This window comes from Macaca thibetana, chromosome 6 (genome assembly GCF_024542745.1).
Source record: "Macaca thibetana thibetana isolate TM-01 chromosome 6, ASM2454274v1, whole genome shotgun sequence".
Lineage (NCBI taxonomy): Eukaryota > Metazoa > Chordata > Mammalia > Primates > Cercopithecidae > Macaca > Macaca thibetana.
This window is the reverse complement of record NC_065583.1, coordinates 123,840,115-123,865,329: the sequence shown is the minus strand read 5'-3', so window position 1 is coordinate 123,865,329 and position 25,215 is coordinate 123,840,115. Positions and strand designations below refer to the sequence as shown.

Here is a 25,215-nt window from a genome sequence, read left to right as displayed (position 1 = left end):
AATAAAAAGAAAAGCCATAGACTGGGAGAAAATATTTGCAAATCACATAGTCAACAAAGTATTACTAATACTAGTAATTAGTATATAAAATCTTTCAGAACTGAACAATAAGAAAATAAAACAATTTTAAATATTAGCAAAAGATCAGAATAGACATTTTGTCAGAGAAGATATATGGATGGTAAATAAGCACATGAAGAGGTACTCAATAATATTCCAGTAGTATTGGAATACTACTCAGTAATGAAAAAGAACAGACTGCTGATAATATGCAACAACATAGATGAGTGTCAAACGCATTCTGCTAAGTGAAATAAATCAAATAAATCAGTCTCAAAGGATGACCTACTATATATTTCCATTTACATGACCTTCTGGAAAAGGCAAAACTATACAGACAGTTAACTAATGAGTGGTTGCCAGGGCTTAGCGATGGGAAAGGGCTTGACTATACAGAAGGACATGAGTTGATGTTGGAATTGATGGAATTGTTCTGAATTCTGTTTGTGGTGGTAACATGAATTCATGCACTTTATGTACACCATAAAAGTAAATTTTACTGAACATAAATAAAAAGAACACCAGTATTCTAGATTTATTTGGTTTAAAAATAAAAAACCATGGCTGGGCACTGTGGTTCGCACCTGAAATCCCAGCACTTTGGGAGCCAGAGGTGGGCAGATTGCTTGAGCCCAGGAGTTCGACACCAGCCTGGGCAACATGGCAAAACCCAGTCTCTACAAAAAAAAATATAAAAATTAGTTGGATGTGATGAGTACGTGCCTGTAGTCCTCGCTTCTCGGGAGGGTGAGGTGGGAGGATTGATTGAGTCTAGAGAGGTTGAGGCTTCAGTGAGCCGAGATCCTGCCACCACACTCCAGCCTGGGCAATGGAGTGAGACCCTGCCTCAAAAACCAAAAACTGAACAAACAAACAAAATCTGTGTGTGTGACTATATGCGTATTTTGGTATGTGCAGTGAGGTCAAAGCCAATCTGTTTTCGTAATTACACAGCCAACTCTTCTCAACACCATTTCTTTTTCTTTTCTTTTTTTCTTTCTTTCTTTCTTTCTTTCTTTCTTTCTTTCTTTTTTTCTTTCTTTCTTTCTTTCTTTCTTTCTTTCTTTCTTTCTTTCTTTCTTTCTTTCTTTCTTTCTTTCTTTCTTTCTTTCTTTCTTTCTTTCTTTCTTTCTTTCTTTCTTTCTTTTTTTTCTTTCTTTCTTTCTTTTTTTCTTTCTTTTTTTTTTTTTTTTTTGAGACAGCGTCTTGCTCTGTTGCCAGCCAGGCTGGAGTGCACTGGTGCAATCTCAGCTCACTGAAACCTCCGACTCCCTGGTTCAAGCGAGTCTCCTGCCTCAGCCTCCCGAGTAGCTGGGATTATAGGCACGGGCCACCACACCCAGCTAATTTTTGTATTTTTAGTAGAGACAGGATTTCACCATGTTGGCCAGGATGGTTTCGATTTCCTGACCTCATGATCCGCCCTCCTCAGCCTCCCAAAGTGCTGGAATTACAGGCGTGAGCCACCGCGCCCAGCCCTCAACACCACTTCTGCTTCTTCTCCCAGAAAACACCAAACGGCGGATGACACCGGTGCAGCGGCCCCGCCCGGAGGCCCTGGAGGCCCTGGGGGCCCTGGGATGGGGAATCGCGGTGGCTTCCGCGGAGGTTTCGGTAGTGGCATCCGGAGCCGGGCGGCGACCCTGCGGGGCCGGGGTCGAGGCCGCGGAGTTTGCCGAGGCAAGGCGGAGGGTAAGAAGTGGATGCCGGTCACCAAGCTGGGCCGCTTGGTCAAGGACATGAAGATCAAGTCCCTCTAGGAGATCTACCTCTTCTCCCTGCCCATTAAGGAATCTAAGATCATTGACTTTTTCTTGCGGGCCTCTCTCAAAGACGAGGTTTTGAAGATTATGCCGGTGCAGAAGCAGACCCGTGCTGGCCAGCGCACCAGGTTCAAGGCGTTTGTTGCCATGGGGGACTACAATGGCCATGTCGGCCTGGGTGTTAAGTGCTCCAAGGAGGTGGCCACCGCCATCTGTGGGGCCATCATCCTGGCCAAACTCTCCAATGTCCCCATGCGCAGAGGTTACCGTGGGAACAAGATCGGCAAGCCCCACACCGTCCCTTGAAGGGTGACAGGCCGCTGTGGCTCTGTGCTGGTGCGCCTCATCCCTGCACCTAGGGGCACTGGCATCGTCTCAGCGCCTGTGCCCAAGAAGCTGTTTATGATAGCTGGTATCGATGACTGCTACACCTCAGCCCAGGGCTGCACTGCCATCCTGGGCAACTTTGCCAAGGCCACCTTTGATGACATCTCTAAGACCTACAGCTACCTGACCCCTGACCTCTGGAAGGAGACTGTATTTACCAAGTCTCCCTATCAGGAATTCACTGACCACCTTGTCAAGACCCACACCAGAGTCTCCATGCAGTGGACCCAGGCTCCAGCTGTGGCTACAACATAGGGTTTTTATACAAGAAGAATAAAGTGAATTAAGCCTGAAAACAAAAAACAAAAACAAAGACAAAAACAAAAACAAAACAAAACAAAAAACACCATTTCTTCATGTAGTGGGATTATATTTTAAGATCCTGATGTCTATACATATTTTCTACCTCGCCTCTTTCCCCTATTTAAGGGGATGATTGACATTGTGCTCAACCTCAGCGGAGGGATATTGCGAACTCAGGGAGGGAAATGTGTTTTTGCTTTCAAAAGCCAAGTTTGGGACTCAGAGCAACTTCAGAGCAAAGGCAAAATATTTAACTAAATATCTGAATGGAAATGGCTTTCCCAGCACTGGAAAGGGGGTCCCCCTTCAGTGGTCAAGGTGGTGTGACAGCTGGGCACCCTGACTCACACTTGTAATCCCACCACTTTGGGAGGCGGAGGCGGGCGGATCACGAGGTCAGGAGATTGAGACCATCCTGGCTAACACGGTGACATCCTGTCTCTACTAAAAATACAAAAAATTTGCAGACTTGGTGGTGCATGCCTGTAATCTCAGCTACTCGGGAGGCTGAAGCAGGAGAACCCGGGAGGCGAAGGCTGTAGCGAGGCGAGTGCTACTCCAGCCTGGGCGACAGAGGGAGACTCCGTCTCAAAAAAAAAAAAAAAAAAAGTGGTATGACAAGAGCATAAAGGACCACTGGACTCAGGAGCAAAGGGGTCAAGAACCTTGCTTCACTGGCAGAGATACTAGGAGCGAGGGATGGGGAATGTCTGTGGTGTGTCTAGGCAGTGGGACCACAGGCAGGCCAAGATGGCGCCCATGCCCAAGCACGACATGGACACAGCTGAACATCATCCGACCTGAAGGGATAAGGACAGAAGACGAGGGGCCACCCTCTATCTCTATTCTTATACACCCGTTGTATAAAATTCCAGAACCAAGGCACACACAATAAGGGAAGCTGGGTAGGGGGCTTTAAAAGATGAGGTTAGGTTTCCTACTAATCTAGCGAGATAACTCAAAAATAGAAGTTAGGTTAAATTACAGATAAAAATCATTATAACTTTTAAAACTGTGAGTTGTAAAATAACATAAATACTTGACATAGTAAGTGTTCCGCCACTTTTTTTTTTTTTTTTTTTTTTTTTTTTGAGATGGAGTCTCGCTCTGTCGCTAGGTTGGAGCGCGGTGACCCCATCTCGGCTCACTGCAACCTCCGCCCCCCGGGTTCAAGCGATTCTTCTGCCTCAGCCTCCCGAGTAGCTGGGACTACAGGCACATGCCACCGTGGCCAGTTAATTTTTGTATTTTTAGTAGAGATGAGGTTTCACCATGTTGGCCAGGTTGGTCTCAATCTACTGACCTCATGATCCACCTGCCTCAGCCTCCCAAAGTGCTGGGATTACAGACGTGAGCCACCGCATCCGGCCAGTGTTAGATTGTATGCTCTAGCACCCAGCGTGGTGCCTGGCACATATAGAGGCTCTCAATAAGAAAGTTTAATAAATCGATACTTTTGTGTTACTGCTTTCATTATTGTACCAAAGACAAAATAATTCTGGGTAGTATTAGACCCTGATTTTTTTTTTAAAAACTCTGTGAGTAGAAATAAGAATTTCAACTATTCATTTAAAGAGCGCCTACTGTTTTCTAGGAGGTTAAGGCTTGGATTTGTCTTGGATGAAGAACTCTGCCTGTGTTTTGGTAACCTGTCCCAGTGGGTTTTTAAGTGTGCCTAATGTACCGCAAATACTTTGATCTAAAACAGAAGTTTGAGAAGCTGAAGCTTAGCTGAAGCATATAAAAAGTCAACTTGCTGGGAGATAGAGTTGCATCTCTGAAGATTATCATGACTCTAAAAAAAAATGTTTCTTTCTTAAGTGTAGATTTATAGCTGCTCTGTGCCTATGCATTATTATTTTTGGAAGCTGTGGACTTGTAGTTGCTTTAGGCAGTTGCCAGCAGGAGATCAGAGTTGAGAGCTTGGAGGTGGCCTAAAGACAATTAGCCCTGGCCGTCAGGTCATCCAGGAAAATACTGTGAAAAGGCACTGGACATTTGATTCTACCCATAGTTGTATTCAAGATTGAATAAACTAGGCCAGGCACGGTGGCTAACACCTATAATCCCAGCACTTTGCGAGGCGGAGGTGGGTGGATCACTTGAGGTCAGGAGTTCAAGACCAGTCTGCCAACATGGTGAAACCCCTAATCTACTAAAAAAAAAAAACCAAAACCCAAAATTAGCCAGGCATGGTGGTGCACACCTGTAGTCCCAGCTACTTGGGAGGCTGAGGCAGGAGAATCACTTGAACCAGGGAGGTAGGGATTGCAGTGAGCTGAGATCGTGCCACTGCACTCCAGCCTGGATGACAGAGTGAGACTCTGTCTCCAAAAATAAAATATTGAATACACTATATTTTGGATTAAGTACTGATGTCACAAAACTATGTTCTGATTTTTTTCTGGGGATGTAGGGAGAGGCAAAGGGCAAAGGGAAAGTTGACATTCCTTTTTTGAGATAGGGTCTCACTCTGCCACCCAGGCTAGAGAGCAGTGGTACGATCAAAGTTCACTGCAACCTTCACCTCCCAGGCTCAAGCGATCCTCCCATGTCAGCCTCCTGAGTAGCTGGGACTACAGGCATGTACCACTAAGTCTGGCTAATGTTCATATTTTTTGTAGAGATGGGGTTTTGCCATGTTGCCAAGGCTGGTCTCGAACTCCTGGGTTCAAGTAATTCATCCGCCTCAGCCTCCCAAAGTGCTGGGATTGTACAGGTGTGAGCAACTGCGCCTGGCCCACATTCCTATGAATGGGGTCTTCTGTACAAAGAATGATTATCCCTCCGGTAAGTCACTCGGGAAATGGGCAGTCCTGGGGGAAAGGAGGTCATGGAAGACCTCTCCTCAGGCCTGAACCCTGGGCAGAAGGGCACTCCTGAGAGGGCCAGGTGGTCTCTCAGGCCTGGAGGCAGCCTGGGAGCTGGACAGAGAAGGGCTGGGTTGGGTGTATCTGTGAAGGGGGTTGGACATGAATATTTGGAGAGCATATATGTATGTATATTGTGTGACCCCAGAATTCCCAGGTACAGATTGCATCTTCTGTCAATTAAACACCTTTTTCTGTTATGCTAGCAGCAGCAATTTTATAACACCTAATAGGGCCGTATATTTTTCAACACAGTGATCAATCACACTGCATATTTGAACCTGGCAGATATGATTAGTTCCATTCTATGTGAGAGAGGTCTCCAGGTGACATTTATTCTGAAACAAGATGGGTCCCCAGCAGATTATGTCCTTCCATTTAGAGAGACTATTGCCAATAAATTCAGTAGATGGAAGACTGGATGTTGATCCAGTCAGGCTTACCAACATGTGATGATTCACTCAGAAGCTGTGTGAAATACTCCTTCATGACAATTACTAAGACCAACTGTTTAAATTCCTCTGACCATCAATATGGAAGCCATCCAGAAGAACAGGATTTTGCTGAGTAATGAGGGAAGCATATAGATAATCTCTAAAATACCCATGTCCTTGGGGCCAGTCTGTGGTACCTAATTTCAAGTTGTCTAAACTTTAGCTCCTTTCTTATCTCTAAGCTTCAGGATGTCCTGCAAACACAGTCAATCTGCCTCAGTTATCACAGCAGGGGGCTAAAGGGCAGGGCCTGTGATTCAGAAGGAATTCAGCAGAGACAAGCAGTGGGCGGATGTGGTGGCCGCTGAATGGCAGGAGATGATGGGTCCAAGGATGCAGCATTGGTTGAGCTATCAGTGACTGAGGAATGATTAATGAAACATGTAAACATTCCCCAGAGAATTCCCAGAAATACACAGAGAGCAGAACTTGGTAACAGACTTTCCTCTCTGAAGATAAGTAAATTGCATATTAAAGGGAACTGTGACCTCACAGACTGATGAAATTTGAGACACTTAAGCTGCATATGCTGCTTCTGGGCTATGAGTTCTGTGTCATATCTTAGGTAAGTACTACAATGTTTTAAATACCATAGACTTATGATGTGTTTTACTATCTGGGAGGCCTAGTTCTTCATATTTTCCTTCTACTTCTTTTTATTACTACCTTACTTTTCTTTCCTTTCCACAAAAACTTTCAGTAGGAAAAACTTACACTAAAAAAGAGAAGAAGGAAAGGGAAATCACAATTATTGTGAATGCTTAAAGCATATAAACCTATGCAAACTTTGAAAAATTCAACTTTTTTTTTTTTTTAACTTTTTTTTGAGAAGGAGTCTCACTCTGTCATCCAGGCTGGAGTGCAGTGGCACAATCTTGGCTCACTGCAACCTCTGCCTCTTAGGTTCAAGCAATTCTCCTGCCTCAGCCTCCGGAGTAGCTGGGATTACAGGCGTGCACCACCAAGCCCAGCTAATTTTTGTATTTTTAGTAGAGACAGGGTTTCACCATGTTGGCCAGGTTGGTCTTGAGCTCCTGACCTCGTGATCCGCCCACCTCAGCCTCCCAAAGTGCTGGAATTACAGACGTGAGCCACCGTGCCTGGCCCTGAAAAATTCAACTATTAACAGAAGCTTATAGCTTCAGCATGAAGGCAGAATTGCATGTTTAGCTGCAGAAAACATAGAAAAAAAATGGAAGCTAGGATTTGATCAGTACATGAGGCCTTATGAGTTGAGCACTGGAGCGGAAAGGACTCTTCTGGATATTTTACTTCCGTTTGAACTCTCCTTATCTTTTGTACTTTCTTTTCTCCCGTTAGTTTTACTTTCCACCCTGAGGCCTAGAGAACTGGATTTTCTTTGCTAAGTGGGTGGTATTACAAAATGGGAACTATTCTATTCAAAGCTGGTTCTAGGAGTGTTTTGAAGTAGATAAACTTTCCCTCAGCCTGCCTTTCTGAAATTTGTTCTTTTTTTTTTTTTTTTTTAAAAAAAAGGTTAATTCACTTTTTTCCTCATGTAGCTTATGTCCTTCTACTTTCTTACTTGCTTATGATCAACACCTGCTCTTAGGAAAACACCTACTTTTTTCTTTTCTTTTTCTTTTCTTTCTTTCTTTTTTTTTTTTAGACAGAGTCTTGCTTGCTTAGTAACCCAGGCTGGAGTGCAATGGCGCTATCTTGGCTCACCACAACCTCCACCTCTTGGCTTCAAGGGATTCTCCTGCCTCAGCCTCCTGACTAGCTGGGATTATAGGTGTCCCCCACCAAACCTGGCTAATTTTTGTATTTTCAGTAAAGACAGATTTCGCCATGTTGGCCAGGCTGGTGTCAAACTCCTGACCTCAAGTGATTCACCCACCTCGGCCTCTCAGAGTGCTGGGATTATAGGCATAAGCCACTGCACCTGGCCGAAAAATGTCTACTTTCAATGATTTATACTTTAATTTTACTTAAAGTCATTTAACTATCTCCAACTTCTGAGACCTATGTAGAGCCCCCCATTTTTTCCCTGGGTTAAAAGAATTTCAGGTATTAATAGAGGAGATTAGCATGGCCCCTGCACAAGGATGACACACACATTTGTGAAGTATTCCATATTTTATAAAGTAATTTTAAAAAGAAAAAGAAGAATTTCAAGTATCTGGGAGCATCACGTATCTGGAGCTTTCTTGGGGTATCTAAAATTATGATAAGTAGGCCGGGCATGGAGGTTCATGCCAGTAATCCCAGCACTTTGAGAGGCTGAGGCGGGCAGATCACCTGAGGCCAGGAGTTCAAGACCAGCCTGGCCAACATGGTGAAACCCTGTCTCTACTAAAAATACGAAAGTAAGCTGGGTGTGGTGGCAGAAGCCTGTAGTTCCAGCTACTCAGGAGGTTGAGGCAAGGAAATCACTTGGACCCGGGAGGTGGAGGTTGCAATGGGCTGAGGTTGCACCACTGTACTCCAGCCTGGGCATGAAAGCGAGACTCTATCTCAAAAATAAATAAATAAATAAATAATTATAAGTAGGGGGCTAATTTTGCACTTCAATACAAGAGGATAAAGAAACCAGAGTGCTCAAGTCTACTTATTTTTGATAGGCTTGTTTGTTGTTATATTTTTCTTACATTTCCATTGATTCAGTGCCTAACCAAAACAGTTTAGATAAGCAGGGCGTTCTACGTGAAAAGCTGTAAGTTTGAAAGACAGGTGTACAAATCTTCATTTAGTATCTAACTAGCTCTGACAGAAGTCTTTTTACCTTTTTGTACCCAGCTTCCTTTTTCAGACAATACATCTTTGATGATCGAAAACAACAACAGCCTGAAAACGTTCCTTGTAGTTCTAGGAGCCCAATAGTCCAGAATACAGTCTTTATTATGTTCTTCTCTGGATAAAAGAACTGGTGGACTTTAGAACATAATCCAAGAATGAAGAAAACAAAAATCTCAAAACCTACCTTTAGGAACAAAAAGGGCACATAGCAGGAAGCTGAAATATAGAACGCCTTCTGAGAGCACGGAGAACATTTAGCAAAAAGTGGAAAATCTGACAATACTGTACAGTCACAGTCTTCCTCTCCATAACAATAATTTTTCCTCCTCTCACTAAAATAGAGCAATTTTTATTGTCACAAGCACATGTGTATTACTGGCAATAAGGATATAGCTGTATAGGACACCTCCTTAAACACCTTCTTTATTTTAAGATTCAGTTAGGGGGAAATGACTAGGCGTTCCCAGCACTTTCTGGTTGCCACGGATACCTGTCATCCACATCCAGAGCCTGCAGGTTACACTCAGCGACTCTTGCCAGCTCATGAATAATATCGCTGAAGCCCGCTGCTGCTGCGATATGTACACATGTCTTCCCACTCTCATCATCATAGTTGATTATGGACGGCCCCTGGTGATGGCTCAGGATGATGGAGCACAGAATCCTATTTCCACTCTGGAAAAGAGAGTCAAAGAAAGCTCATTATGTACAATCCAGTGTTCTTCTCTGTCTAGGCATGTTAAGATAAAAATACAAAGGAGAAAAAGGAAAAAGAAAGAAAGAAAGAAAAAAGATGAAAAGAGAAAAGAAAATGGAAAAAAAGAATAAAAATACATTCTATTTAAGCTCTCCAACAAATTTCCACTTGTCTCAAGTCACTGCAGAGATTTTTGTCTCCCATAGGAGCTAAGTTGTCTTCTATAATTAGCGAACGAAGGATGGACTGAAATTAAATACATGTGCAATGGACTGACATCAGAGCTAGAGTGATGGATGGGCCACCTAGACAGCAACTTGCTCATTAGGTCTGATCATTTGTGCCCCTATTTGCTGTAGAGGCTGACCACCAGGAAACTGACAGAGTTCATCTTAATGTTAAAGAAGTGACCATGATGAGTACTGACTGGTGGTGCAATGATGCAGGAAAAAAGCTTGTTCCTGGGTAGGGCGAGCAGGGGGCTGAGAATTTGTCCCAGGGAGCCTGGGAAGCTCTGTCTTCAGACAGCTCTGGGAAGAACTGTCTGAGCAGAGGCTATACTCTTGTATCAGACTTCCTTTACAAAAACAATTAAAAGATAAAGTGAGAATTTCCAGATGGGGACCACAGAATATTATGCCTTAAGCATCAGGTCCCATCTGAGTACCGGGCCCTCTGTGGCTACACTGGTTACATACCCATAAAGTAATCTCTGGCTACAGACTTTTTCTTTCTCTTCCTATGGTCTTCCCTTTTGTGTCTTCTTCCTCCCTCCATCTTTCCTTTGTCTAACAATGATTTTAAATAACTTTGACCAATTGTTTATATTCTATGGCATGCCTGTCCTTAGAAGTCAGCAAAAGCTTACTTAGGTGACTTAGGAGTCACCTAAAGCTTAGGTGAGCTTTCACGCCTTTATCAACTTTTCTGTTTGTTTCACCTCATGCTAGTTAGACATATATTGAAGGAGTCTGAAATACATTTTAGATAGTCAAGAGACACTTTTCTTCAAAAGCGGTAGCCATTCAATAAGGAAAACAGAAGCAAAAAGAGTGTCAGCACAGCAATTCTTTTTTGTTTACCATTTCCTGGAAGAGTAAAGGAATTCAAGCTGTCAAGGTGGTTCAAAGGCCAAAACACCCTGTTCATAGTTTCCCCTCTTGGTGGAAGAAGAAGCATTAAGTGCAGATGGAGAAAACAAAACCCCTCTCTTCCTTTCACCTCGCTCGCCCCTGGGGTGGAGTCATTTTGGAAGTGGTAAACTGCAATAGTGGCTGCTGCTTCTGGGATCCTGCCAGCCAGTCCCAGGCAGCAGGTCTCTTGGCAGCCTCTCTGGATAGGTAAAGACAGACTCCACACCTTTCCTCTTTTCCTCCAAAATACCTTTTGTCCTAAATTCTCCAAACAATTCCTTGCCTCTATACCTGAATCTCACTTGTAGCACCATTGTTTGTATTTTACTTTTCTTTATAAGAATATCCTCCCAGGAATAATGGTGACAGCTGTGTTTACTGTGTGAACATCTGTGCCTGGCACCTTTCTAAGCCATTTCATGTACTAACTCATGAACAACAATCCCACAAGGTTGGTACTATTATTGTCCTCATACCGTAGAGGAGAAAATGAAGGTGTAAGGGATTAAGAAATTTGCCCTCTGTCACAGCTGAGAATGAGCAGATCCAGGATTGACTGTGGAGGCGTTGGACTTCACCACTATACTATTTTGTCTGTGATAAAAAGAGTGGTCTATTAATTTGATCCTGCATATTCATACTGGAGGAACTAAAGTGAAAACTGTTTAGACGACATCAGTACCAGTGATGTGTGCCTCGCCAACTGAGACCTCCTTTACAGTTAATCTTTGGGTACTTTAAGAGTTTCTGCAGTGGCTCAAGCCTGTAATCCCAGCACTTAGGGAGGCCAAGGTGGGCAGATCACAAGGTCAAGTGATCGAGACCATCCTGGCTGACACAGTGAAACCCTGTCTCTACTAAAAATACAAAAAATTAGCCAGGTGTGGTGGCGGGCGCCTGTAGTCCCAGTTGCTTGGGAGGCTGAGGAGTGGCGTGCACCTGGGAGACGGAGCTTGCAGTGAGCTGAGGTCGCGCCACTGCACTCCAGCCTGGGCAACAGAGCGAGACTTCGTCTCAAAAAAAAAAAAAAAAAAAAAAAAAAAGAGTTCCTCCTAGTAAGGTTGCCAGGGTGTACCCTCAGAAGAATTTGAGGGAGCCCTACAGAACACTAGTTTGTAAGTCAAGGCCCTGGATCACTTGTCTCCTGGTGACAGAATTCCCTTCTTAATAATCTAGACTGTATGTCAGCCAAAAATATGCTTAGACCTGGGAGGTAGGAAAAGTCACAGAGACCAGGAGACACTAGACAAGAAGAAGTGGGACTGTGGTCCAGGTAGGTCCTTAGGAAGAATGGAGAGTAGGTTTACATTGGCTAGAAATGTTATTAAACAGAGCAAGGAACAATATTGTACATATCCTATTCTTAAGGAGCTCTAGAAATCTACACAGAACTGCCAGATGATGATTGTGAGTTTGTTTTTGTTGTATTTATTTATTTGCTTTTGTTCATGGGTAATCCATAACATTGCCTTCATGTATCCTGAAAATGATTGGGAACTGAGTCCTAGTCGTTTTCTGTTTACCCATCATGAGTGGGGAGAGTTGGGGAAGCCTGACTCATAAGAAGCCTTGCCAAGAAGAAAGTTGAGTTAATGTGTAATAATTTTGCTACAGGCAGATTGATAAAACAACAACAAAAACAACAACAACAACAAGATCTCAACATCCTAACTGTATACATTCTAGGTGACCTTCAAAGGAGTCCAGTGGGAGATTTAGGACTAGTTGGCTATTTGTTAACATATATCTAGGGAATATGTTCTATGGTGGCTTCTTCTTGGCAGAAACTCCAATCTCCTTCCTTCTCTTGAACACTGGGATGTGTTTGCGTTGCTTGTCTTGTGATGGTGACCATATAAAGCAGAGGCCAGTGCTTTAGCCTCTGTGTTGCAGCCACTTATCCCTCCTAAAAGGCTGGGAGGTTTTGTGATGTGAGAAGATGATCCTGGCTCATCGGTTGGAGCCAGACATGTTAGACTAGAATGGAGACAAAAGGAAGATCTAGAGTCTATGCCATTGAATGTTTGAGGGTCTGGGGCTAACTAGAGAAAGAAATGTGCCCAATATCCCTGGCTTAGAATCTGGACTGCCTTCATGGTTAGCCCCTTTGGACCAAGCCTTTGGTTGCCCTGGACTCCAGAGGTTGCCAAGCCCAAAAGCCTGGGGCTGCCTCTCCTGGAGAGAAAGCAGAAGGTAGAAGTAGTGGGAGGGGATGAGGTATGGTGACCCTCTGCTGTTGAACTACTTCATTTCTTTTTTTTTTTGGGACAAAGTCTCACTCTGTTGCCCAGGTTGGAGTGCAATGGAACCACCTTGGCTCACTGCAACCTCCACTTCCCGGGTTCAAGTGATTCTCCTGTTTCGGCCTCCCGAGTAGCTGGGATTACAGGCATGCACCACCATGCCTGGCTAATTTTTTGTATTTTTAGTAGAGATGGGGTTTCACCATGTTGGCAAGGCCAGTCTCAACCTCCTGATCTCAAGTGATCCACTCACCTCAGACTCCCGAAGTGCTGGGATTACAGGCGTGAGCCACCGCACCCCGCCCAAACTACTTCATTTCATAGAGGTGCTAATGCTTAGTGGGAGAAAAAGTTTTTCATGCTTTGGTGTATAGAAAGGGTCTGTCTTGGGCTTCCAGCTGTCTGGCAAGATGAAGTCTCCAGGATATCCATGTGTTGTCCTTACTAAACCTATGCCTAGGAATCTTTCTGCTGAAATGAAGCCCAGCAAAGAGTAAGTCTCAACAAATATTTGCTGAGCAATAAATAAATAAATAAATGAAATAGACCTTACAAACTACGGCAAAGCCAAATACGTTGGATTTTACCCATCCTTTTTGGCTTCTTCTCTCTCTTTTCCTCATTATCTTCCTCCATTCTCTACCTTTTCTCTTCTTTCTCTACTTGTTTTTACTCCTAGATGAGTCCCTGTTTTCCCTCGTTCTACCGTCTCCCTTTCTCTCTACAATTGGGCACTGACGACCTGACATGTGAAAGCCACTTTAACTTAGGTTACCCTTCGAAGCTCCAGCTTCCCAAACAGGTCAGAGTCTTTGCTCCTAGGGTAATGGGGGTTAATTTCCTAAATCTGACTTTCTCATTGTTTACTCTGGACTTAGGCAGTTTGGTGGTTGTCCTCTTATCAAGTATTGGAAGCCTTGTGGCCTGGGTTCCTGCCCGGGTGCTGGATGCACTTGGGCAAATGCTAAACTTTTGTACTAGTTTCCCTACCTAGGAACTGCAGGATTGGACTAAATGACCTGTGGTCCCTTCCAACTCTAAGCTTCTTTCACCTCATGAGCTGGATCCACTGGTATACAGTATTTAAAATTATACATTGGCATTTTGAATATATTGAGAGTTGAAATATATTCATGGGACTTTGACATAGTTCAAACAGTTGACCACAGATCAACTGTGAGTGTATGTGAGTGTGTGTGTAATTTCTTGCCCACATAACCACATATTGACAAAACATGAAATAATCATTTTATATTAGTGCAATTGTTTTCTTTCTAACCTTCCTTGAAAAGTATGCTGCTGAAGAAGATCCCAAGTAAACACATTTTCTAGTAAGTTGGGGAGGGAGCTAGTGGTGAAATTTGAGGGATGGTAGATGCTTGCCCCTCTTACTGACCAGCAGTGATGCCTAGAATTCATATTGCTAGAAACACTCCTAGTATTAAGGCATTGTACTCCTATAAGGCTTGGTTAAGTGGCCAGTGTTATTCCAGAACTCTTCTTAGATCCATGAGAGAAGTTAGGTCACAGGGCAAGCAAGCTGCTGCCCCCAAATTGGAGAGACAGTCAGACAGGCAGATATAGGGACTCACAACATACTAGAGCAGAAACCTTTGAGGAAATCATTGCTACCTCTGCAGGGTAGAAAAATCCAAACTATAGTTAATGAATTGTCAAAGGCTCAGTGTGGACAAATCTGAGAGTATAAACTCAGTGATCTAGTTACATTGGTTATGGGGTGCCATGCTTTTGTGAATTTTACTTCCAGTAGCTCAACTGGCTTCTCACAGTATATAGCAGAGAAAAATTCCCATGGGCTTCTGGCAGGAGGATAGGGAAAAGGAACCTTTTTGAAATATACCAGAGCACTCTGTTCTTCTTAATAAAATCTGTCCTCAGGAGAAACTAGCTAACCAGAACCTAAACTACTGAGGTTTTATCAGAGCCTAACTGACCGTAGGGAAGGAAAGTGCTCAACTCCATCTAGCTCTAGCTTTCTACATGGGAGCAGAACAATACCCAATTCCAGCCCACTCTAGCTATCCTGTCTCACCTAAGAAGGGGAAAAAACATCCTGAGAAACACTTGGAATATTCACATTCCAGAGGCATAGGTTCACTAAAAGACAGGGACCAAATTGTAGGAAGATACAGTACATTTCTCTTCCCCCCATACTTTACCATTACATAAATAAGGGCTATTTACAGGAGTTCTCTTATCCACTACATCATGTCTGGCTATTGAGAAAAAATTATAAAGCATGCCAAAAGGGGAACAACACAGTATCTACAGAGCAAGCATCAGTTCCAGACATGGCAAGGATATGGGAATTGTCAGATAAAGAATTTAAAGCAACTGTGAATAATGTGCTAAGGGCTCTAAATGGATAAAGTGGACAACATGTCAGAACAGATGGGCAGTGTAAGCAGGAAGATGGAGATCCTAAGAAATAATCAAAAATAAATGCCGGAGATCAAAAACACTGTAATGGAAATGAAGAATGCCTTTGATGAGCTTCTTAGTAGATTGGACACAGCTGAGGGAACAGTCTGAAAGCTTGAGAAGATCTCAATGTAAACCTCCAAAACTGGAAAACAAAAATAACAAAGACTGGAAAAAACAGAGCAGAATATTCACAGACTGTGAGAGAACTACAAAAGGTATAACATACAGGCAATAGGAATACCAGAAGGAGAAGAAAGAGAAAAGGAACAGGATAAATATTTGAAACAATAATAATGACTGAGAATTTTACCAAAAAAATTGTTAGACACAAAAGCTCAGAGAGCACCAAGCAGGCTAAATGCCAAAAACAACAACAAAAACAACAAAACAAACAAACAAACAAAAAACCCTATGCCTAGCCATATTATTTTCCAATTACGAAAACCAAAGATAAAGAAAAAGTCCTGAAAGAAGACAGGGGAAAGGAACACCTTACCTATAGAGGAGCCAAGAGAAGGATTACATCTGATATCTCAGAAACCGTACAAGCAAGAAGAGACTGGAGTGAAATACTTAAAGAGTTGAGAAAAGCCTCCCATCAACAAGAATTCTGTACCTTATGAAATTGCCCTTCAAAAGTGAAGGAGAAATAAATACTTTCTTAGATAAACAAAAATTGGTAGACCTGCATTGCACTAGATGTTAAAAGTAGTTTCTTAGAGAGAAGAAAAATGATATAGGCCAGAAACTCTGATTTACATAAAGGAAAGAAGAGCGCTGAAGAAGGAATAAATGAAGGTAAAATAAAAGCTTTTATTTTTTATTGTTAATTGACCTAGGAGATAATAGTTTGTTCAAAATACTAATAGCTACAATGTATGCTTATGCATCTATCTTTATATCTATATACATATGCATGAGCTTATGTAGGCTTATATATAAGTAAAATGAATGACAGCAATCATACTAGGGACAGGTGGAAGGAATTAGGATCATTTTGCTATTATAAAGTATTCACACTACCCGTGAAATGATATAGTGTTATTTTGAAGTGGATTTGGATTAGTTGTAAACATATTTTGTATACTTTAGGGCAACCACTAAAAAAGTAAAAAAGGGAGTATAACTAATACGCTAAGAAAAAAGAGAAAATGGAATAATATTAAATGCTAATTAAAACCACAAAAGGTGGGAAAAGAGTAGAAGACAAAAATAGGAACAAAGAATAAGGGCAGCAAATAGAAAACAGTAACAAATATGATCGATGTTACTCTAACTATATGAATAATCACTTTGAACATTAATGGTCTAAATGTACCAATCAAAAGACAGAGATTATCAGTGTGGATAGAAAAATAAGACCCAACTATATGTTGTCTATAAGAAACCCACCTTAAATATAATGACCCACATAGATTAAAAGTAAATGAATGGTGAAAGATTTACCATGAAGACACTAACCAAAAGAAAGCAGGAGTAGCTATATATTATAATTCTAGACAGAGCAGACTAAAAAGCAAAGAAAGTTGTTAGGGATAAAGAAGGATATTACATAATGATAAAGAGGTGAGTTCTCCAAGAAGACATAATGATCCTTATGTACCCAACAACACAGCCTTAAAACATGCGAGGCAAAACCTGGCAAAGCTGCAAGAAGAAACAGATGAATCTACTTTATAGTTGAAGACTTCGACATCCCTCTATCAGCAATGGACATATCCAGAAAGCAGAAAATCGGTAGGAATGTAGTTGAACTTAGAAATACAATTAATTAATTGGATATAATTGACTTCTACTGACTACTTCATCTAACAGCAAAATACACATTTTTAACAAGCTCACATGGGAACTTCACCAAGATAGACCACAGTCTAGGCCATAAAACAAACCTTAACAAAAGTGAAAGAATAGAAATCATACAACGCATGCTTTCAGACCACGGTAGCATTAAACTATAAATCAATAACAGAAAGACAACTGGAAAATTTCTGAACATGTGGAGATTAAACAACATAAATAACACATAGTTCAAAAGAAGAAATCTCAAGAAAACTAAAAAAATACTTTGAACAAAAGGAAGATAACATCAAAATTTGTGGAATGTAGCAAAAACAATTTCTCAGAAGAAAATTTATAGCATTGAATGTATACATTAAAAAAGAAGAAAGATCTAGAATCAGTTATATAAGCTTACACCTTAGGAAGCTAGAAAAAGAAGAGCAAATTAAATCCAAAGTAAGCAGAAGAAAAGAAAAAATAAAAATTAGAGTAGAAATCAATGAAGTAGAAAACAAAAAATCAATAGAGAAAATCAATGAAACCAAAAGCTGGTTCTTTGAAAAGATTAATAAAAGTGATAAGCCTCTAGCCAGGCTAGAAAAAAACAGAGGGGCACAAATTACTTAATATCAGAAATGAAAAAAGGTACTTCACTACAGATCCCATGAACATTAGAAGAATAATGAAGAAATACTTTACACAACTCTATTTTCACAACTTGATAAACATATTTGAAATGGACCAATTCCTTAAAAGACACAATCTACCAAAACACACACAAGGAGAAATAGATAATCTGAATACATTTATGTCTATTAAAGAAATTGAAAAGGCTGGGTGTGTGGCTCACACCTGTTATCCCAGCACTTTGACAGGCTGAGGCAGGTGGATCACCTGAGGTCAGGAGTTCGAGACCAGCCTGGCCAACATGGCGAAACCCCGTCTCTACTAAAAATACAAAAAATTAGCCTGGCGTGGTGGCAGGCACCTGTAATCCCAGCTACTGGGGAAGCTGGGGCAAGAGAATTGCTTGAGCCTGGGAGGTGGAGGTTGCAGTGAGCCGAGATCGTGTCATTGCGTCATTGCACTCTAGCCTGGACGACAGAGAGAGAGACTCTGTCCCCCTGCTGCCGCAAAAAAAAAAAAAAAAAAAAAAAAGAAAAAGAAAAAGAAAAAGAAATTGAATAAATAATTAATAACCTTCTAAAATGGAAATATGAGGCCCAGCTGTATTCACTGGTAAATTTTACAAAAATTCAAGAAAAAAATGACAGTTCTTAAATAATCTCTTTCAGAAGATAGAAGTGTAGGGAACTTCGGCGGAGCAAGATGGCCGAATAGGAACAGCTCCAGTCTCCAACTCCCAGCGCGAGCGACACAGAAGACCGGTGATTTCTGCATTTTCAACTGAGGTACTGGGTTCATCTCACTGGGGAGTGCCAGACAATTGGTGCTGGTCAGCTGCTGCAGCCCGACCAGCGAGAGCTGAAGCAGGGCGAGGCATGGCCTCACCTGGGAAGCGCAAGGGGGAAGGGAATCCCTTTTCCTAGCCAGGGGAACTGAGACACACAACACCTGGAAAATCGGGTAACTCCCACCCCAATACTGCGCTTTAAGCAAACAGGCACACCAGGAGATCATATCCCACACCTGGCCGGGAGGGTCCCACACCCACGGAGCCTCCCTCATTGCTAGCACAGCAGTCTGTGATCTACCGGCAAGGCAGCAGCGAGGCTGGGGGAGGGGCGCCCACCATTGCTGAGGCTTAAGTAGGTAAACAAAGCTGCTGGGAAGCTCAAACTGGGTGGAGCTCACAGCAGCTCAAGGAAACCTGCCTGTCTCTGTAGACTCCACCTCTGGGGACAGGGCAATAACAAACACAGCCGAAACCTCTGCAGACGCAAACAACTCTGTCTGACAGCTTTGAAGAGAGCAGTGGATCTCCCAACATGGAGGTTGAGATCTGAGAAGGGACAGACTCCCTGCTCAAGTGGGTCCCTGACCCCTGAGTAGCCTAACTGGGAGTCATCCCACACTAGGGGCAGTCTGACACCCCACACCTCACAGGGTGGAGTACACCCCTGAGAGGAAGCTTCCAAAGCAAGAATCAGACAGGTACACTCGCTGTTCAGAAATATTCTATCTTCTGCAGCCTCTGCTGCTGACACCCAGGCAAACAGGGTCTGGAGTGGACCTCAAGCAATCTCCAACAGACCTACAGCTGAGGGTCCTGACTGTTAGAAGGAAAACTATCAAACAGGAAGGACACCTACACCAAAACCCCATCAGTACATCACCATCATCAAAGACCAGAGGCAGATAAAACCACAAAGATGGGGAAAAAGCAGGGCAGAAAAGCTGGAAATTCAAAAAATAAGAGCGCATCTCCCCCGGCAAAGGAGCGCAGCTCATCGCCAGCAACGGATCAAAGCTGGACGGAGAATGACTTTGACGAGATGAGAGAAGAAGGCTTCAGTCCATCAAATTTCTCAGAGCTAAAGGAGGAATTACGTACCCAGCACAAAGAAACTAAAAATCTTGAAAAAAAAGTGGAAGAATTGATGGCTAGAGTAATTAATGCAGAGAAGGTCATAAACGAAATGAAAGAGATGAAAACCATGACATGAGAAATACGTGACAAATGCACAAGCTTCAGTAACCGACTCGATCAACTGGAAGAAAGAGTATCTGCGATTGAGGATCAAATGAATGAAATGAAGCAAGAAGAGAAACCAAAAGAAAAAAGAAGAAAAAGAAATGAACAAAGCCTGCAAGAAGTATGGGATTATGTAAAAAGACCAAATCTACGTCTGATTGGGGTGCCTGAAAGTGAGGGGGAAAATGGAACCAAGTTGGAAAACACTCTTCAGGGTATCATCCAGGAGAACTTCCCCAACCTAGTAGGGCAGGCCAACATTCAAATCCAGGAAATACAGAGAATGCCACAAAGATACTCCTTGAGAAGAGCAACTCCAAGACACATAATTGCCAGATTCACCAAAGTTGAAATGAAGGAAAAAATCTTAAGGGCAGCCAGAGAGAAAGGTCGGGTTACCCACAAAGGGAAGCCCATCAGACTAACAGCAGATCTCTCGGCAGGAACTCTCCAAGCCAGAAGAGAGTGGGGGCCAATATTCAACATTCTTAAAGAAAAGAATTTTAAACCCAGAATTTCATATCCAGCCAAACTAAGTTTCATAAGTGAAGGAGAAATAAAATCCTTTACAGATAAGCAAATGCTTAGAGATTTTGTCACCACTAGGCCTGCCTTACAAGAGACCCTGAAGGAAGCACTAAACATGGAAAGGAACAACCGGTACCAGCCATTGCAAAAACATGCCAAAATGTAAAGACCATAGAGGCTAGGAAGAAACTGCATCAACTAACGAGCAAAATAACCAGTTAATATCATAATGGCAGGATCAAGTTCACACATAACAATATTAACCTTAAATGTAAATGGACTAAATGCTCCAATTAAAAGACACAGACTGGCAAACTGGATAAAGAGTCAAGACCCATCAGTCTGCTGTATTCAGGAGACCCATCTCACAAGCAGAGACATACATAGGCTCAAAATAAAGGGATGGAGGAAGATTTACCAAGCAAATGGAGAACAAAAAAAAAGCGGGGGTTGCAATACTAGTCTCTGATAAAACAGACTTTAAACCATCAAAGATCAAAAGAGACAAAGAAGGCCATTACATAATGGTAAAGGGATCAATTCAACAGGAAGAGCTAACTATCCTAAATATATATGCACCCAATACAGGAGCACCCAGATTCATAAAGCAAGTCCTTAGAGACTTACAAAGAGACTTAGACTCCCATACAATAATAATGGGAGACTTCAACACTCCACTGTCAACATTAGACAGATCAACGAGACAGAAAGTTAACAAGGATATCCAGGAATTGAACTCATCTCTGCAGCAAGCAGACCTAATAGACATCTATAGAACTCTCCACCCCAAATCAACAGAATAGACATTCTTCTCAGCACCACATCATACTTACTCCAAAATCGACCACGTAATTGGAAGTAAAGCACTCCTCAGCAAATGTACAAGAACAGAAATTATAACAAACTGTCTCTCAGACCACAGTGCAATCAAACTAGAACTCAGGACTAAGAAACTCAATCAAAACCGCTCAACTACATGGAAACTGAATAACCTGCTCCTGAATGACTACTGGGTACATAACGAAATGAAGGCAGAAATAAAGATGTTCTTTGAAACCAATGAGAACAAAGATACAACATACCAGAATCTCTGGGACACATTTAAAGCAGTGTGTAGAGGGAAATTTATAGCACTAAATGCCCACAAGAGAAAGCAGGAAAGATCTAAAATTGACACTCTAACATCGCAATTAAAAGAACTAGAGAAGCAAGAGCAAACACATTCGAAAGCTAGCAGAAGGCAAGAAATAACTAAGATCAGAGCAGAACTGAAGGAGATAGAGACACAAAAAACTCTCCAAAAAATCAATGAATCCAGGAGTTGGTTTTTTGAAAAGATCAACAAAATTGACAGACCACTAGCAAGACTAATAAAGAAGAAAAGAGAGAGGAATCAAATCGACGCAATTAAAAATGATAAAGGGGATATCACCACCGACCCCACAGAAATACAAACTACCATTAGAGAATACTATAAACACCTCTACGCAAATAAACTGGAAAATCTAGAAGAAATGGATAATTTCCTGGACACTTACACTCTTCCAAGACTAAACCAGGAAGAAGTTGAATCCCTGAATAGACCAATAGCAGGCTCTGAAATTGAGGCAATAATTAATAGCCTACCAACCAAAAAAAGTCCAGGACCAGATGGATTCACAGCTGAATTCTACCAGAGGTACAAGGAGGAGTTGGTACCATTCCTTCTGAAACTATTCCAATCAATAGAAAAAGAGGGAATCCTCCCTAACTCATTTTATGAGGCCAACATCATCCTGATACCAAAGCCTGGCAGAGACACAACAAAAAAAGAGAATTTTAGACCAATATCCCTGATGAACATCGATGCAAAAATCCTCAATAAAATACTGGCAAACCGGATTCAGCAACACATCAAAAAGCTTATCCACCATGATCAAGTGGGCTTTATCCCTGGGATGCAAGGCTGGTTCAACATTCGCAAATCAATAAACATAATCCAGCATATAAACAGAACCAAAGACAAGAACCACATGATTATCTCAATAGATGCAGAAAAGGCTTTTGACAAAATTCAACAGCCCTTCATGCTAAAAACACTCAATAAATTCGGTATTGATGGAACATACCTCAAAATAATAAGAGCTATTTATGACAAACCCACAGCCAATATCATACTGAATGGGCAAAAACTGGAAAAGTTCCCTTTGAAAACTGGCACAAGACAGGGATGCCCTCTCTCACCACTCCTATTCAACATAGTGTTGGAAGTTCTGGCTAGGGCAATTAGGCAAGAGAAAGAAATCAAGGGTATTCAGTTAGGAAAAGAAGAAGTCAAATTGTCCCTGTTTGCAGATGACATGATTGTATATTTAGAAAACCCCATTGTCTCAGCCCAAAATCTCCTTAAGCTGATAAGCAACTTCAGCAAAGTCTCAGGATACAAAATTAATGTGCAAAAATCGCAAGCATTCTTATACACCAGTAACAGACAAACAGAGAGCCAAATCAGGAATGAACTTCCATTCACAATTGCTTCAAAGAGAATAAAATACCTAGGAATCCAACTTACAAGGGATGTAAAGGACCTCTTCAAGGAGAACTACAAACCACTGCTCAGTGAAATAAAAGAGGACACAAACAAATGGAAGAACATACCATGCTCATGGATAGGAAGAATCAATATCGTGAAAATGGCCATACTGCCCAAGGTAATTTATAGATTCAATGCCATCCCCATCAAGCTACCAATGAGTTTCTTCACAGAATTGGAAAAAACTGCTTTATAGTTCATATGGAACCAAAAAAGAGCCCGCATCTCCAAGACAATCCTAAGTCAAAAGAACAAAGCTGGAGGCATCACGCTACCTGACTTCAAACTATACTACAAGGCTACAGTAACCAAAACAGCATGGTACTGGTACCAAAACAGAGATATAGACCAATGGAACAGAACAGAGTCCTCAGAAATAATACCACACATCTACAGCCATCTGATATTTGACAAACCTGAGAGAAACAAGAAATGGGGAAAGGATTCCCTATTTAATAAATGGTGCTGGGAAAATTGGCTAGCCATAAGTAGAAAGCTGAAACTGGATCCTTTCCTTACTCCTTATACAAAAATTAATTCAAGATGGATTAGAGACTTAAATGTTAGACCTAATACCATAAAAATCCTAGAGGAAAACCTAGGTAGTACCATTCAGGACATAGGCATGGGCAAAGACTTCATGTCTAAAACACCAAAAGCAACGGCAGCAAAAGCCAAAATTGACAAATGGGATCTCATTAAACTAAAGAGCTTCTGCACAGCAAAAGAAACTACCATCAGAGTGAACAGGCAACCTACAGAATGGGAGAAAATTTTTCCAATCTACTCATCTGACAAAGGGCTAATATCCAGAACCTACAAAGAACTCAAACAAATTTACAAGAAAAAAACAAACAACCCCATCAAAAAGTGGGCAAAGGATATGAACAGACATTTCTCAAAAGAAGACATTCATACAGCCAACAGACACATGAAAAAATGCTCATCATCACTGGCCATCAGAGAAATGCAAATCAAAACCACAATGAGATACCATCTCACACCAGTTAGAATCATTAAAAAGTCAGGAAACAACAGGTGCTGGAGAGGATGTGGAGAAATAGGAACACTTTTACACTGTTGGTGGGATTGTAAACTAGTTCAACCATTATGGAAAACAGTATGGCAATTCCTCAAGGATGTAGAACTAGATGTACCATATGACCCAGCCATCCCATTACTGGGTATATACCCAAAGGATTATAAATTATGCTGCTATAAAGACACATGCACACGTATGTTTATTGCAGCACTATTCACAATAGCAAAGACTTGGAATCAACCCAAATGTCCATCAGTGACAGATTGGATTAAGAAAATGTGGCACATATACACCATGGAATACTATGCAGCCATCAAAAAGGATGAGATTGTGTCCTTTGTAGGTACATAGATGCAGCTGGAAACCATCATTCTTAGCAAACTATCACAAGAACAGAAAACCAAACACCGCATGTTCTCACTGATAGGTGGGAACTGAACAATGAGATCACTTGGACTCGGGAAGGGGAACATCACACACCGGGGCCTATCATGGGGGGGGGAGGGATTGCATTGGGAGTTATACCTGATGTAAATGACGAGTTGATGGGTGCAGCACACCAACATGGCACAAGTATACATATGTAACAAACCTGCACGTTATGCACATGTACCCTACAACTTAAAGTATAATAATAATAAATAAATTAAAAAAAAAAAAAAAAGGAGTGTAGGGAACTTCCTAACTCATTCTATCAGCCAGTATCACCCTAATACAAAACAAGACAAAGACATTACAAGAAAAGAAAACTATAGACCAATAACTTTCATAAAGATAGATGTAAATGTCCCCAACGACATATTAGTGAATAGAATCTAGCAACATAAAAAAAGAATTATACATCGTGGTCAAGTAGGATTTATCCAAAGTATGCAAGTATAGCTCAACATTTTCAAATCAATTAATGTAATCAACCACATCAGCAGGCTAAAGAAGAAGAATCACACAGTTGCATCAATAGATACAGAAAAAGCATTTGAGAAAATCCATCACTTATTCATAATAAAAACTCTCAGTAAGCTAGGAATAGAGAAGAACTCCCTAAACTTGATAAAGAGCATCTGTAGAAAACCTATAGCTAACATCACACTTCATGGTGAAAAATGAGAAGCTTTCCAACTAAGATCAGGAACAAGGTAAAGATGTCTCCTATCACAACTTTTCTTTTCTTTTCTCTTTTCTTTTCTTTTCTCTTCTCTTCTTTTCTTTCTTTCTCTTTCTTCTTTCTTTCTTTCTTTCTTTCTTTCTTTCTTTCTTTCTTTCTTTCTTTCTTTCTTTCTTTCTTTCTTCTTCTTTTTTTTTTCAGGGTGTCACTCTGTTGCTCAGGCTGGAGTGCAGTGGTGTGATCTTGGCTCACTGTGACCTCTGCCTCCAGGTTCAAGTTATTCTCCTGCCTCAGCCTCCCGAGTAGCTGGGACTACAGGCATGTGCCACCACACCCAGCTAGTTTTTGTATTTTCAGTAGAGGCAGGTCTTTGCCATT

The 25,215-nt window shown here is 41.6% G+C and overlaps 1 protein-coding gene, 1 long non-coding RNA gene, 1 other non-coding gene and 1 pseudogene across 3 annotated transcripts in view; 3 read left to right on the top strand and 1 right to left on the bottom strand.

The window, feature by feature from the left end:
* Nucleotides 1–25,215, bottom strand: part of ANKRD55 (ankyrin repeat domain 55) — a 137,907-nt gene that overhangs the window by 19,942 nt on the left and 92,750 nt on the right. Inside the window, exon 7 of the mRNA XM_050794657.1 lies at nucleotides 9,128–9,312. Coding sequence (XP_050650614.1) covers nucleotides 9,128–9,312 — 185 coding nt within the window. The remainder of the gene's footprint in view (nucleotides 1–9,127; nucleotides 9,313–25,215) is intronic.
* On the top strand, nucleotides 1,808–2,568 carry LOC126957154 (40S ribosomal protein S2-like; annotated as a pseudogene).
* LOC126957161 (uncharacterized) lies at nucleotides 4,733–9,478 on the top strand. The gene is made up of 2 exons (XR_007726677.1): nucleotides 4,733–6,442; nucleotides 8,638–9,478. It is a non-coding gene; the product is annotated as an uncharacterized LOC126957161 (long non-coding RNA).
* Nucleotides 7,877–7,981, top strand: LOC126957723 (U6 spliceosomal RNA). Its single transcript, XR_007726899.1, has one exon. It is a non-coding gene; the product is annotated as a U6 spliceosomal RNA (small nuclear RNA).